Below are 13,717 nucleotides of genomic sequence, written 5' to 3'. Positions count from 1 at the left end.
TGGGTGGGTGGGTACATGTATGGGAGGAAGGGTGTGTGGATGGGAGGAAGAATGTGTGAATGGGAGGAAGTGTGTGTGGATGGACGAAGTGGATGGAAGGGTGTGTGGATGGACAGGGGGTGGATGGAAGGAAGGGTGTGTGGATGGGAGGAATGGTGTGTGGATGGACTGGGGAGGGTGGATGAGGAAGGGTGTGGATGGACGGGGGGGTGGATGAGGGGAAGGGGTGTGTGGATGGGGAGGAATGGTGTGTGGATGGACAGGGGGTGTATGAGAGGAAGGGTGTGTGGATGGACGGGGGGGGTGGATGAGGAGGAAGAGGTGTGTGGATGGGAGAATGGTGTGTGGATGGACGGGGGGGTGGATGGGGAAGGAAGGGGTGTGTGGATGGACGGGGGGGTGGATGAGGAGGAAGGGTGTGTAGATGGGAGGGGTGTATGGATGGGTGGTTGGGTGTGTGGATGGGTGGTTGGGTGTGGATGGGTGGTTGGGTGTGTGGATGGGTGGTTGGGTGTTGTGTGGATGGGTGGTTGGGTGTGGCTGGGTGGGTGGGTGTGTGTGGGTGGGAGGTTGGGTGTGTGGGTGGGGAGGAAGAATGTGTGGATGGGGAAGGGTGTGTGGATGCTGGGGAGGAAGGGTGTGTGCATAGGAAGAAGGGTGTGTGGATGGAAGGGAAGGTGTGTGGATGGGGAGGAAGGGTGTGTGGATGGGAGGAAGGGTGTGTGCATAGGAAGAAGGGTGTGTGAATGGAAGGTAGGGTGTGTGAATGGAAGGTAGGGTGTGTGTGAATGGAAGGAAGGGTGTGTGTGGATGGAAGGAAGGGTGTGTGTGGATGGAAGGAAGGGTGTGTGGATGGAAGGAAGTGTGTGTTGACGGTAGGAAGGGTGTGTTGATGGGAGGAAGAGTGTGTTGATGGGAGGAAGGGTGTGTGGTTGGGAGGAAGGGTATGTGGATAGGAGGACTTCCCATCCACACACACACACTCACTTCCATGAATACACCTTCCCTCCTACCCATACACCCTTCCTCCCACCCGACAGTGCATCCCACCCAGCCCTCCCTCCCACCAACCCACCCAGCCCTCCCTCCCATCCACCCACCCAACCCTCCCACCCAACAGCATAAGGGACCCTCGTAGAATGTCTAGTGCCTGTACCGACAGACAATAACTAACCCATGACACAACCCTAACACTATTAGCTTAGCTAGGCGGTCAGCCTGCTCTCTCTTACCTCCTCCTAAACTTCTTCAATATCCGAACTATAACTTCCTTCCCCCACCTCTAATCTTCTTTCACCCCTCGTTTCTCTACAAAAGGGACCCTCGTTCAGCCTCTTCAGGGATACTACAGTCCATAGCTGAAATAAAACGCATAATATACTGTACTTAAGTATGTTATTATGCTTACTTATTTTGTGTTGATGCAAGTATGACCCTTCAGTATGATGCTGACCACTAGAGTAAAGCCTTGACATTATAATGATTTAATCCCTGAGTATGATAACTTCACATCTTGAGTATGATGATTTAACTCCTTGAGTATGCTAAGTTATCGTCTTTAGTATGATGATTAACCCACTTGAATATGATGATTTAAACCCTTGAGTATGATGATTTAACCCCTTGAGTAAGATGATTTAAGCCCTTGAGTATGCTAACTTATCCTCTTGAATATAATAATTTATTCCTTTCAGTATATAAATGTCTTAATTCAGGGGCTAAGTCATTTTACTCCTGAGATTAAGTCATTTTAATTATAAGTTTAAATCATTTCAATCAAAGGCTTTAGACTACTATTTCATCCACTGAACAAAACTCAATTACCTACAGTGATAACACACATATCTCTCACCCACTGTGTCCTGTGTTTGAGTCCTGACCTCTGACATACAGTATGTGGGAAGGGTGTTATCCAGTGTGACACTACCAAACATGGCAGGTTTTCTCCAGTACTAACACTGAACAATGCCATAAAGTACAGTACCAACAAAGAACAGACCAACTGCCTGAATGACTAGTAAAGTGATATCTTCATTAGCCTGAACAATTGGTGCAGAACACTTCCGGGAATGAGAGATTTCCGTGTAACAAGACGACTCTCAAAGCTGGGGAAAAAAAAATCCCCATCCCTGAAATTTTCCCAGTAATGTAAAAATATTCTTGAGAGTTCAACAAATTGTGCATTACATTATCTCTGAAACCCGGAAAAACTTCCCCTTTCCCTGAAATTTTCCGGGTACCAGGAAAATTTTCTTGGTATTTTCCAGAAAATGTGCCCCTCAAAAAATTGTTCCCAAAGCCATAATTTTCTGGAAAATTCTGGCTTTGGGAATGATTTTCCAAGAAAACTTAAATTCCGGCTATTGGAGTGTTCCGGGTTTGAGGGATTCTGGCTAATGGAGATATTACTGCACGCTGATAGGTGGTGAAATTATAGCTTAAGTTACTTAAAATTAAACTCTAGGATTCTTATACAGAATTAAATACAGTATACATAATTAAACATAAGCTAAACATTTTTTATGATCTAATATCCAGGAAGGGGAATACCATAAAATAACACTCTACCAAAGCAGACAGAATATATCCTTAAGTATGTATTGTACTGTACTCAATTTGCATTTGTTACATTTCATTTCTTTTTGGCAAGAACAGTTTGTTTTAGGAAGGTACTATACTATACTTACGATTTAAATTCACGGCCAGTACCACTGAAGACCCTACTGGAGCGTGCAAGAAGGTTCTTGTTGGGTCTCCCAGCACCACATTCTCTTCAGAACGCTGAGCAGTGATTGTGACAGCAGTACAAGGGTCACTGCTGCTCTCTGTTGTCTGGTGATTCACATGAAGTTGATACTGTGAAGAAATTGGAAGTCAAAACATCACAGTATTTGATAATTGATAGTCATCATCATCATAGGCCTTTTCCCTGATGATAGCTGTGGTATCAAGCAGTTCTTGAAAACAGACAAAATATACCAACCCAACCAAAACTACTGAACCTAATTTACAACAATTTAGTCAAGTGTTGGTTGATTAAATTTCCACAGATCTTTAAAAGTGCAGAGCTAAGACCCTCAAAGGTAAAAACATATATCACATTGCCAGTGTTCCTATGGTCCTGCATGGTCATGGAGTAATTTATCCTTAAATATGTATTAGGGATACACTCCTTGAATTATGAAATAAATTTATGAAACACCCTTTATATTGGGACAAAGATGAGTCTTGATTCTTATTCTTTTTTATTTACTAAGTTTCAACTATCATAGTAATTATTATCACAACATCCTACACATAAAGAAACAATACTGACAAGTGAAACACAGACACCTACAGAGGGTAAACAATGAGCCAGTAAGGGACTGGGGTGGTAGTGGCTGTGGCTCCTTATCACAGAATAAGGTACTTTACCTGTCCTAAATTATCATAGTTTTTGCTCATATATCCCACACATTAAATTATTCTATGATTTTCTAATGTAAGTTCCAATATAGGATCACATAAGTGGTGCCAAATTTTCCAGGAGTTCCTTACAGAAGTGGAGGATGTTTGTTGGTCACTCATAGGGGATGAAATATTCTTGAACATCAGCATTTCCTGTGTAAACACTTCAGCTGGTGAATGTGTCCAGTCTCAAGCCTTTACTCAGAAGTGGAGGAAAGATGAAGGACAATTAGACAAACAAACAACTACTGTAAATAATCAGATTAAAAAGCTAGACAGTCAATTTGCTAGACTGAGAGACAGACGGCTAGATAAGTACGCACAGGTACGGTACTTAGTTTTACAGATAAACATCTAACGTAAATAATTAAACAGATTGATAGATGGCTGAGTTATTGATTGATAGATGGATGAATTGATAGCGTAGACGAGTGCATAAACAGATAAGAAATAAACACTATACTGTAGGTAAATAAATGAAAAAAGAGGTAGACAGAAAAATAAGTGGATGGAGATAAAGACAGAGGGAAAAACACACAAAAGAAAGATAAAACCTTCGTACAAACGGTTAACTGTAGAGTAAAATTACCTTATAATTATTTAATCAGATATTAGTGCACTACTGGTGAGGTAAGAGTTAGATGCTGGTGAGTTACAGTACTATTAGGTACTAAAGAGATACAAATTAGAGACTAGTGAAGTATTGTTATTATACTACCTGAAGAAAAACACTTCTTGTACAGTTCAGCTGTTGTTAATCATGTCACACACACACACATAGCTTGACCACCATGGGGTGAAGATATGTTTTGTTGGAACTGTACTGTAGTTGCCTGGGTCATCATGTTGATCTTTACCACCTCCCAACCCTCCACCAGGATACACCAAGAAACCAGTGTAAAGATTGATGATCAATCCGTGACTGATAAATAGGTGACATTTCTATTTGAAAAGGAATAGAGACAGTGTTGAAAAATTCATATGTGTGAATATTTCAAAGTAGCCAAGCATGGAACTTTATACTGATTCTTATACAATACAGTATAGGGAGATAGAGAAAAAATAGAATACTTTACTCCTCAGCATTTCCATTGGAAATTTATAGTTTTTAATTACTATTTTGGCTTTTCAATTTCACCTATTTATAAGAAAAGTTTGTGACAAAATCCATTGTTTACTTATTACTTAGCCAATCGGGAAGTTTGGATGTCACGTGATACTTGTGAGCCAAACAGCGGAATAGTTGTGAGAATGTGCAAGCTTTGGAATTTGAATTGCCTAGTTTTTATTTTTGCAAGATGATGTCTCTCTGTGGAGGTCAATGCATTACATGAATGCACATACACAGACACATGAAATACTCTCTCCTTCACATATCTTTAGGTAAAACTCATGTGATAATACTGAGAATTATATTGGGCTTGATGCCTGGTAAAGCAACATAAAACTCGGTGATCTTTAAACCATTTAAAGCTTTTGAAAAATTACAATAAATTAACATTAATTTGAATGACTTAGGTAATAGAGGCTCATGCCATTCCCAGTTTTCTCATGAGTACAGCTTACATAGATAATTTATATAGTTACTATAAACAAATTTAATACAAGAATTCTTTATACTGTATATTTTTTTTACTTCTAAACTTGCCTGGAGATGAAAATTTAATTTATAAGATTTAATGAAAGGTTTGTTGTCTTTTACTTTCCATTTCATTAGGAATGGAGTTATGTTAACAATCAAATAGATACAGGATTAACAATCAACACAAACAAGACACAAGCGCACCCTCTCAATCACTGATGGCCTTCATGCCGACAGCAAAGAAACAGACAAGGATGATGATGTTGGTAGAGAGGAAGATCACCAGCAGAAAACGGTTCACCATTATCAGTTTCCCTCTGTGTCCAAGGTTGGCTCCAGTGGTAATATAGGGCTCAAGTTTTGCTTTAGTTAAGTTTTTGTGGGAAACAAGAGTCACTCGACGAATCTGGGGGCTCAGGCGGAGGTTCTCTACGTAGATGAGACCGACGATGATGCAAAACACCTCGCAGATCAACACCAGGTACCACACATCAATCAGCTTGAGGTATGAGGTCTTGGGGTTGGTCTGACTGGTTTGCGCAAAGAAGGCAGCAAGCACCAGCATGGAGGTGAGGGTTACCATGATGCGGTCCTGTGGGAGAGGTGTGGCTGCTGGTGATACACATCAGGTGTTGCATGTAAACTATACACCTTCATGATAAACAATGGTGCTGCCATTGCTTTTGTCTTGTCCTTGAAAATCTGATTATCCAACTATTATGTGAAACAACATTTACATATGTGAGATTTGTTTGGCTTGTAGAGGAGACAAAACAAACCTAAAAGAGGGCATAGAAAAAGCATAGAAGACAAGAATATAAAAAAGAGTGCCTGAGATCAAAGCATTCCATAACAATCATGCCATCTACCGAGTCCACCATACAGAGATGCATTGGCTTGTTACACAAGGTTTTGTGTTTTGATAAATGGCAAGTGTGTGTCATGGCTTGTTTATGTCACTGGTGCTCTCTTACTGTCTCACATCACCTCTTGCTACATGTTTAACCCTTCTTCTTTGTAATGATTTATTTGGGAGTAAAAATAAACATTTGAGAGTAAAAGGAAACGAGTTTGGCATATATTACTCTTACCCATCCAGCAACATACTGTACTTTGTAATTCTAAAAACAGAAATGTCAAAGGAATAGGTACATTTGTATGTAGACTGAAATGAGGTTACATATGTCTAAGCCATCTGTATACATGTGGTATTTATTGCATGTCAAAGTATATGGAAATTTGATTCCCCTTCATCAAGATTGTAAAGATTTTGGTTGCCTTCAGGTTAAAATACTAACCGTGAAATCATCAAGGTCGAAGCAAAGTGTGAGGCAACAGATAAGGACGAGCATGAGGCTAGGCAGGAACGCGTTGGCTATGTAGTAGCGGTACTGGTTCTTCAACTCCAGCTGCACCTGGGACACAAACACCACACTTTTAAGTAACTATGTAGTAGGAGTACTGGTTCTTCAGTTCCAGCACCACCTGGGATAATCTCCACACTGACCTGTTGACGTTGAATCTGTGACCGTTCATGTTCATATATACTATCTGGATCTTTTAAGCATTGTGCCAGTGCAAGTTACAATTATCCCCCTCACAACTATCAACCACGCACCCATCTCCACACAATCTGACTTACCGACTCATCTCCCACCCTTCATACCACCACACACCTTCTGTATGTAGGTATCACTGTGATACCTGCAGCACACCGTAACTCGGTGTCAGTATTCACAGCCCTTAGCCAAAGCCATATCTGTTTGTTTTTTTAAGAATTTAATTAAAAATATAAATAAATATTGTGGATGATGAAACATATCACATAAACAAACTCAAGTTCCAGTGAGTTGTGGTAGTGATGACTGACCTGGAGGACGCTGACATCGTTGAGTGTGTATGAGGTGATCACCTCCTTCTCCAGCTTGTACTCCAGCAGGCTACGCTCACCCTCAAACACCACCCCCAGCCCATCCTGCAATTCCCATGGTTCTCAGTAAAAACAGTTCAAATTCAAAATTACGGAGTCATAAAAAACGTAAAATGATTTACCCTCTGTATAGAGTTTGCTTTGTTATGTATTGTATATTCAATTCCAGTCAGGCTCAAAGTATATTTGCTTGGTACAATCTTAGTGAAGATAAACTCAAAGAAATAACAAGCAAATATTATTGGTATATGAATCAATGACAGTGTGTTGCATAGAGGCTACTTTGAGGACCCTTAGAATGTATGGATGCTACCTTGAGAAGGACACCCTGGGTGTGTCTGAGGTCCCGGACGCTGAACTCCAGGTAGCACTTCTGGGTGTCGAAGGGGTAGAGGTGCAGGTCGAAGTGACACCTGAACTCTAGCGTGTCATGTTGTTGGTACATCAAGGTGTTGTCCTCGCCACTGTATGCGTAATCTGTACGTGTGACACTTCACTATATACATGCATCACTTACACTATATATGTGTGTCACTTATATTACGTGCATCACCTACACAATATGTGCATCACACTTTTTATGTATGTCACACTATACATGTATTACTTACACACTACTGTACATGCGTCACACTTTATATGTGTGTCACACTATATACAGCATGTGCATCATTTACACCATTTGTGGTCACATTAAAAACGTTTCATAGTTCACAGTTTTCAGGAAAGACAATACAGTGTACAGAGGCATGGCAATATACACACTAGTGATGTATGCTACATCCACATAAGCAGGATGCATGCTTAATCTATCTAAGATAATATGACACTCTTGGAATATACTTTTAATTAATTTTGATAATAATAAGTTAGGTTAGGTTCATTTTGCCTGTTTTTTATATTAAGCACATAATACTGCAGCCTACACATCAGAAGCCAATTTCAGGGTAAAAAAATCAAACTGCTGTTTCAATACCTGACCCATAAACTACAAATATATTCAAGTACAGTGATAGCAATGTCACATCTCGCCATCACGTCTATGAAAAAAGCATTGCTGACACAGGTACCTCTCCCCCCTCCCCTCTGGTATCACCGGCTCAAGCAAGAGAAGGCATCACCTATCAGTCGATCAAAATCAACATCCAAGTGATGACATTACAATCTCACAATTTTTCCACGATGGGGGCCCATTTAATGCTGTGATCACTTCTGGAGCACTCCTCCTTCACCCATACTACATTATAGTTACTCTACTCTCCTCCCTCTGTCAACAGCATGTGTGTGTGTGTGTGGATTTCTCTAGTGCTCTCCGTCTCTGTCTTATTGTCTGCTACATTACAGCTAAGTTATCTTTGTGTATTTTACCTCTATAGTCTAAGAGACCTTTACAGCCTCATTATGTGCTCTTGCCAGTGAACCTTTATTATTACATCTTATTTCTTTGTGATACCAGGTCCGAGACTCTTACTTATGTACTTTAGGAGCATCATTATATAGAACCATCACAGTGCTCTTATTCTTGGGTCTACTTTTGTCATCATTTACTCCTTAAGTTTTTGTGCATTTGACTATACCTGGCATAGGACTGGGGTTTTGTCATGACCCGATCTATCCACTTGATGTAGTATTAAGATCAATTATAAGAAAAGAGCTGTTGATGCACGTTTAACTACCCTTTCCTTATTTGTTATCTGAGAATTACTGAGTGAATTTTCTGATACTTGAATTAACTGGGGACACTCTGATTAGTTCACAAGAGGTATTTCTAGTTTACTTCTTACTTACATATTTCACTAAATATTCCTTGGAAGTTCTGAGTAAATATTAAACTGTTGAACTAGAAGTTTCTAATGTGACAGAAATTATATAAACAAACTCCCATTAATCAGGAGTCTAATGGTGCACTGTAACTACTGTACTGTACAGAATGAATATGAAAGAACAATCAAAGCTTTATTTGTAAACCACAGACAATGGGCTATAGCTTATGGAAAGTGATTTATTAAGAAAGGAAATGGCTTTTAGATTGATTATGGGAAATGTTTAATAAGCCACGAAAAATAATGATCAAAGAGATGAGTTTCTTGCCATGGACAATAGTTTATAAACCTCGAAAATTATATATTAAACTCTTTAAACACTTGTGATCTACATGAAATTACTGTATATTAATATCAGAAAATGGATTATAAACTAAGAGAAAATGTCTCAAACTACGATAAATGACCGACTGGAAAATACATTACATTTTCTGACATGACTTACAGACTACTAACAATACCTTAAAATTGGTTAACCTCACACAGTGGCTTTGGAACAATAAAAAGGCTTATAAGCCATGGAAAGTAGCGTTAAAAGCTATGCTCACATCTTAAAAGTTAATCACCTCCAAAAAATTAAAGATAAAAAAAAAACTACTCACTTCCAGGTGAAACTAGTTTAGGAACCTCAGACACTGAAGTTTACCTTCTGTTATCCTCTGGTCGTTGTCGGGTAAAGGTTCTGATCTGCGGATGACATAAACATCGCCGGGAACCTGTGCCCCCTTCACCAGGCTCCTTGTGCCGTCAGTCACCTGCAGCTCCGGCGTCCACAGCTTCTCCAAGTGTCTCACCTTGTTGTTCTGGTAGTTATTTGCCAAGTTGGTGAAGGTCAGCCTTGAGTCGTGCCATTTAGTATGCCATTTGGCATCTATGGCAACGTCGAAAGAAGCTAGATTGAAGGTCCTGATTGAGGTGATATTGATGAGGAAGTGGATCGACAGAGGGTCAGTGGTGGAGCTTGGGGGAAAGAGCTCCTCTGAGTAGCCACTTGGCACGATAATAATGTCACAGTTGAGTTCGTCGGAGTGGTCGGAGCAGTTGGTGTAGGTGTCACAGTTGTGGTCCTTGGAGATGCAGCTGCCATCATCACAGGTGTACTCCTTGTTGCCACACAGTGTCAACATCAGCTCGACCTGACCACAGAGGTGAGTTAACAAGAGAATGGCTTGTTCCAGATAAGAGGTAAGAGAGAAGGATAAGAAGAGGAAGAATATAATTTTGACAGTAATATAATGAACTTTGGAAAATACAAGCCACTTGGTTGAGTTCCAAAAAATTTAGGCCACAGGAGGACCAGCAGACTCAATTTAAAAAAAACTCAAACAAATGGCAGGATCTCTGTCTCCTACCTCTCCCTGGCCACATTTATCTCCGCTGATAGTCCAGTTGTGGAGACCGATGGGGTAGGTGTCGGGGGTGTCCGCGTGCATGACAGCCCTTAGTTCCAAATAAAGGCGGCTGATCATCACCCAGCTCGTGCTGTTCCACACCACACGGCTGTGCTTCGCCCCGTCAAACTTGGGTCGCTCTTTCTCATAGTCGTTCAAGTACAACTCACGGTCAAACAACGATGATTGGCAGAGTCCCCGCAACCGCAGAAGAGGATGTGATGTGAAGTTACACAGAGAACATGAAGTGGTATAATCTACACATGGTGTCGCCAACCAGCGGTAGGAAGGGTTCCCGCTGGCAATTGCTACACATTGATATATTTCATGGGGAGTCTGGGACGGGTTGTGGAAATTATGCCACGCTACAGGTTCATTATTTGTTAGTTGGACCCAGTGTCCAGTCGAGAGGATTCCCTTGGTACCAGCCCAGTACAGACATGCATATGTGTCCTCGCAGCGTGAACTGAAATGCTGGAATTGTTCAATGATATTGATGTTCTCTACGGCATTTTTCGGAAGTGCAAGCGTTCCTCTCAGTTTGTTGCAAGTAGTAATGCTTTCCTGGAATTCCACTTTCTCAGGAATAAGAAGCAAATAACTAGTCAAATTTTGACAAATTTCTTCTTCAGAAATATTTGTTTTAGCCGTTGGTCCTTTGATCTCAAGACGACTATCATCCAGAGTAAGTAATGGTGGAGTGGTTGCCGGTAAAGGTCCTGCACAGGTGGTGAAGTTGAGCAGTTCTTCAGGAGTCAAAAGTACATTGTAGAACTTGTAGTCAGCGATCTCTCCATCCATCGCCTGAGTGATGTCGTATTTACCTTCCTTACCATCTTGTTCTTGTCCTATGATCAGACGACCGCCACCCTGCACCTGAACCCTCCGCCCAGGTGTGATCTTTGACTGGTCTATGATCTTCTCCTTCTTGTTTAACTGGGGAATGAAACTGAAGTTATCTCACAAAGAGATGCAAAATAGATCTAACCATTAATACTGAGTGTACAGTACAAGTCGTTTAGTGACTAAAAAATAAATATATTTGGTGGGATAAAGAGATAATTTCCCACACAACTTTTGAGTAAATAATAGTCAAAATAAAATTGTCATTACTTTACCCATTTTTCTAACTTCACCAAAGTATTTATTTCACACAAACTAATGGCTAATCTAAGAAAGGAACTATATTACACCATCAAAAAGTTAAGAAAATCCTCGTGTTGAATAAAATTGAGAAATATTTACAACTGATGAATAATAATTACACAAAAAAATCAAATAGGAAGCTTTAGAGACCCAACTTTCATACTAATTTGATAGTTTGATGATTATGTCTCCAAATGTACCTAATGATGACTTCTGTTATGCGAGTCAAAGTCAGAGGTACATTTGTTATCACGATGATCACTCGGTGCTTACTTACCTTACCATTATATGCGAAGATCAGTACGCCATCTGCTGCCAGGTCCAGGGTCACACATAGGTGTTGCCAGACGTACAACCTCACCACCAGGGGCAAATCTTCAATGACTGCCTCTTGGCAACACTCAATCATTAACGTATGACGATACCAATTTAGACCTGGTTAATTACAGTTTAATAAAATTGAGAAGCCAATTCATATACAGTAGTTTTATGGCTTGGTTGTAAGTGATTGCCATAGAGAACTCTTGTGTATACACATTATTTACTTACTATTGATTATGTTAGGTCAAAACCTATTAAGATTAAGTTACATCTGACCACTTCACCCAACCACTACTGTAGACTATTCTCTTTATCTCCTCTCACCAATGAAGAGCTCGTCTGTGTAGAGTTGCTTGTTGGAATAGCTGACGACTGGTACTCCCTTACCTCCGTGCAGTAACCGGAAATGAAGACACACTGTCATCTGAGATAACAAATGAGAATGATATATGTTATTTTACACCAACCAAGTTTAAAAGATTTTTGTATACTATATAATTAATGTGCGGTGTAAGAACACAAACAAACTTAATTGTACATAGTGCCAGTTGGTCATGGGTTGAGAAATGATGGAAGATTTCCTTATCAATTGTATTTCAAGGACAGTGTTACTGACCATGGAGAGAATATTACAGGTTGTTGAATTAAATACCTGTATACATCTGGGAGTGTTTGAGAGTCAAATCTGATGCGGTGATATGCGTAATTGTTCATACTCTATAGTATTGTCTCCCGAAAAATTTTGGAAAAAATTGTACCACTCTTTATTTATTGTACATCTTCATCAATGGTAAACCGAGAGGATATTTACTAATACTTCCTTTTAATGTATTGTCAAAAGTTCTGCTCTAACTGTGGAAAGTGTTGTTAATTACAAGGGGGATACGTGGGAAGAAATAATAAGTAAGATGTTATGTATTATAGAAGAAATAAACATGGTGCTCGGCAGAACGGATGAATGGAGCAAACTTATGGGGGAGAGATTAAACAGACCAAGTGAACAATAGTAAAAATCTACGTCACGACCTCATCTGCTGAAATGCATGGCCAGGCGTTTTTGCGGTGACTTACAGCTTTTTTCTGGAAGTTAGTCAATATTCTTGAGAAAATATATATAAGGGGAATTTAAATCTTGCAGGCACAGTGTAATTCATGTTTTAAAATAATCTTTGAAATGTGTTTTTTATTGCAAGGGTCATTAATTAACATTGATTACTCAAAACTTTCAATTATGAACCCAGATCCTTCATCAGCATGTAAAAGAGATACCAGATAATTAATATTTATCTCTAAGTTCATGATGAGCTTACTGTTCGGTTAGTGATGCTATTATTTTTATTTATTTTATTATCGTTAGTACAGTATTTTTTTGTCTTATTGTTAAAGTGCTTTAATTTGAATAATTTATTAGCTTCAGGGGCCGGGGGTGACAATAGAAACCTGCAATTAAGTGATCAGGGAAAGAAAGGAAAGAAGAGAGACAATAAGGGAGAAAGAGAGAACGATCATCGATTCTACACAAAGTTCTCATGACAGCAGAACACAGACTTAAAAGACCACGCACGATACATCATTGTGCCTCACCTGGACAATAAGTTTCAATACCCCAACAAGTCACTATGTCTCACCTGGGTAAGTGTGGGTATGTTTATTAGCCCAGCGTCCACCATGCTGGCTATGGACGCCAAACCTTCAGTCTGGAACTTTACCTTGGTAACATTGTGCCCGTCTGAAACACATAGCATCACATTCATTGTACACTGGAGGCAACATAATATTATTGTAATTCTATCAGGTGAATAATATATTAATATTGTATAATTATGTAGTTATTTATTTTTTAAGAATTATAAAAATGCAAATAAATCATGGTATTGTAATGTTATAATTCTATCATATTTATTATAATTTAGTATAGTATGAGTATGTATTTATCACAAGAAGTATTTATTAGCATTTTTATAGATCCATTCTATTATATATATATTAAAATATACAGTAGACTCGCAGCTTACGCGGTTTCAACTACTGTACTGTATACGCGGATTACACCGGGGATTAGGTTCCAACTTCTCAC

General features: G+C 39.6%; 1 protein-coding gene across 1 annotated transcript; it reads right to left on the bottom strand.

Moving 5' to 3' along the window:
* Window positions 1-3,215: 3,215 nt before the first annotated feature.
* Window positions 3,216-13,411, bottom strand: LOC121854364. The gene is made up of 9 exons (XM_042348986.1): window positions 13,269-13,411; window positions 11,965-12,064; window positions 11,597-11,754; window positions 10,135-11,109; window positions 9,429-9,918; window positions 7,273-7,436; window positions 6,900-7,004; window positions 6,328-6,444; window positions 3,216-5,621 (listed from the first exon to the last, which is right to left on the bottom strand). Exons 1-9 carry the CDS (start codon window positions 13,392-13,394, stop codon window positions 5,238-5,240), a joined length of 2,619 nt encoding a protein of 872 aa, XP_042204920.1. The 5' UTR covers window positions 13,395-13,411; the 3' UTR covers window positions 3,216-5,237.
* Window positions 13,412-13,717: the final 306 nt, after the last annotated feature.

The sequence above is a fragment of the Homarus americanus genome, unplaced genomic scaffold (genome assembly GCF_018991925.1).
Source record: "Homarus americanus isolate GMGI-L3 unplaced genomic scaffold, GMGI_Hamer_2.0 scaffold54443, whole genome shotgun sequence".
NCBI lineage: Eukaryota > Metazoa > Arthropoda > Malacostraca > Decapoda > Nephropidae > Homarus > Homarus americanus.
Note: the sequence above shows the minus strand (reverse complement) of the source record. Positions and strands in the feature narration are given on the sequence as shown.

Bases quoted from the DNA above. Each gene is read 5' to 3' on its own strand.
- LOC121854364 (XM_042348986.1), bottom strand. From the start codon at position 13,394: ATGAATGTGATGCTATGTGTTTCAGACGGGCACAATGTTACCAAGGTA. The intron at 11,110-11,596 runs GTAAGTAAGCAC...TTCATTCCCCAG, and splicing joins TCTTCGCATATAATGGTAAG to TTAAACAAGAAGGAGAAGAT. The intron at 6,445-6,899 runs GTCAGTCATCAC...TTTGTGTCCCAG, and splicing joins ACGATGTCAGCGTCCTCCAG to GTGCAGCTGGAGTTGAAGAA.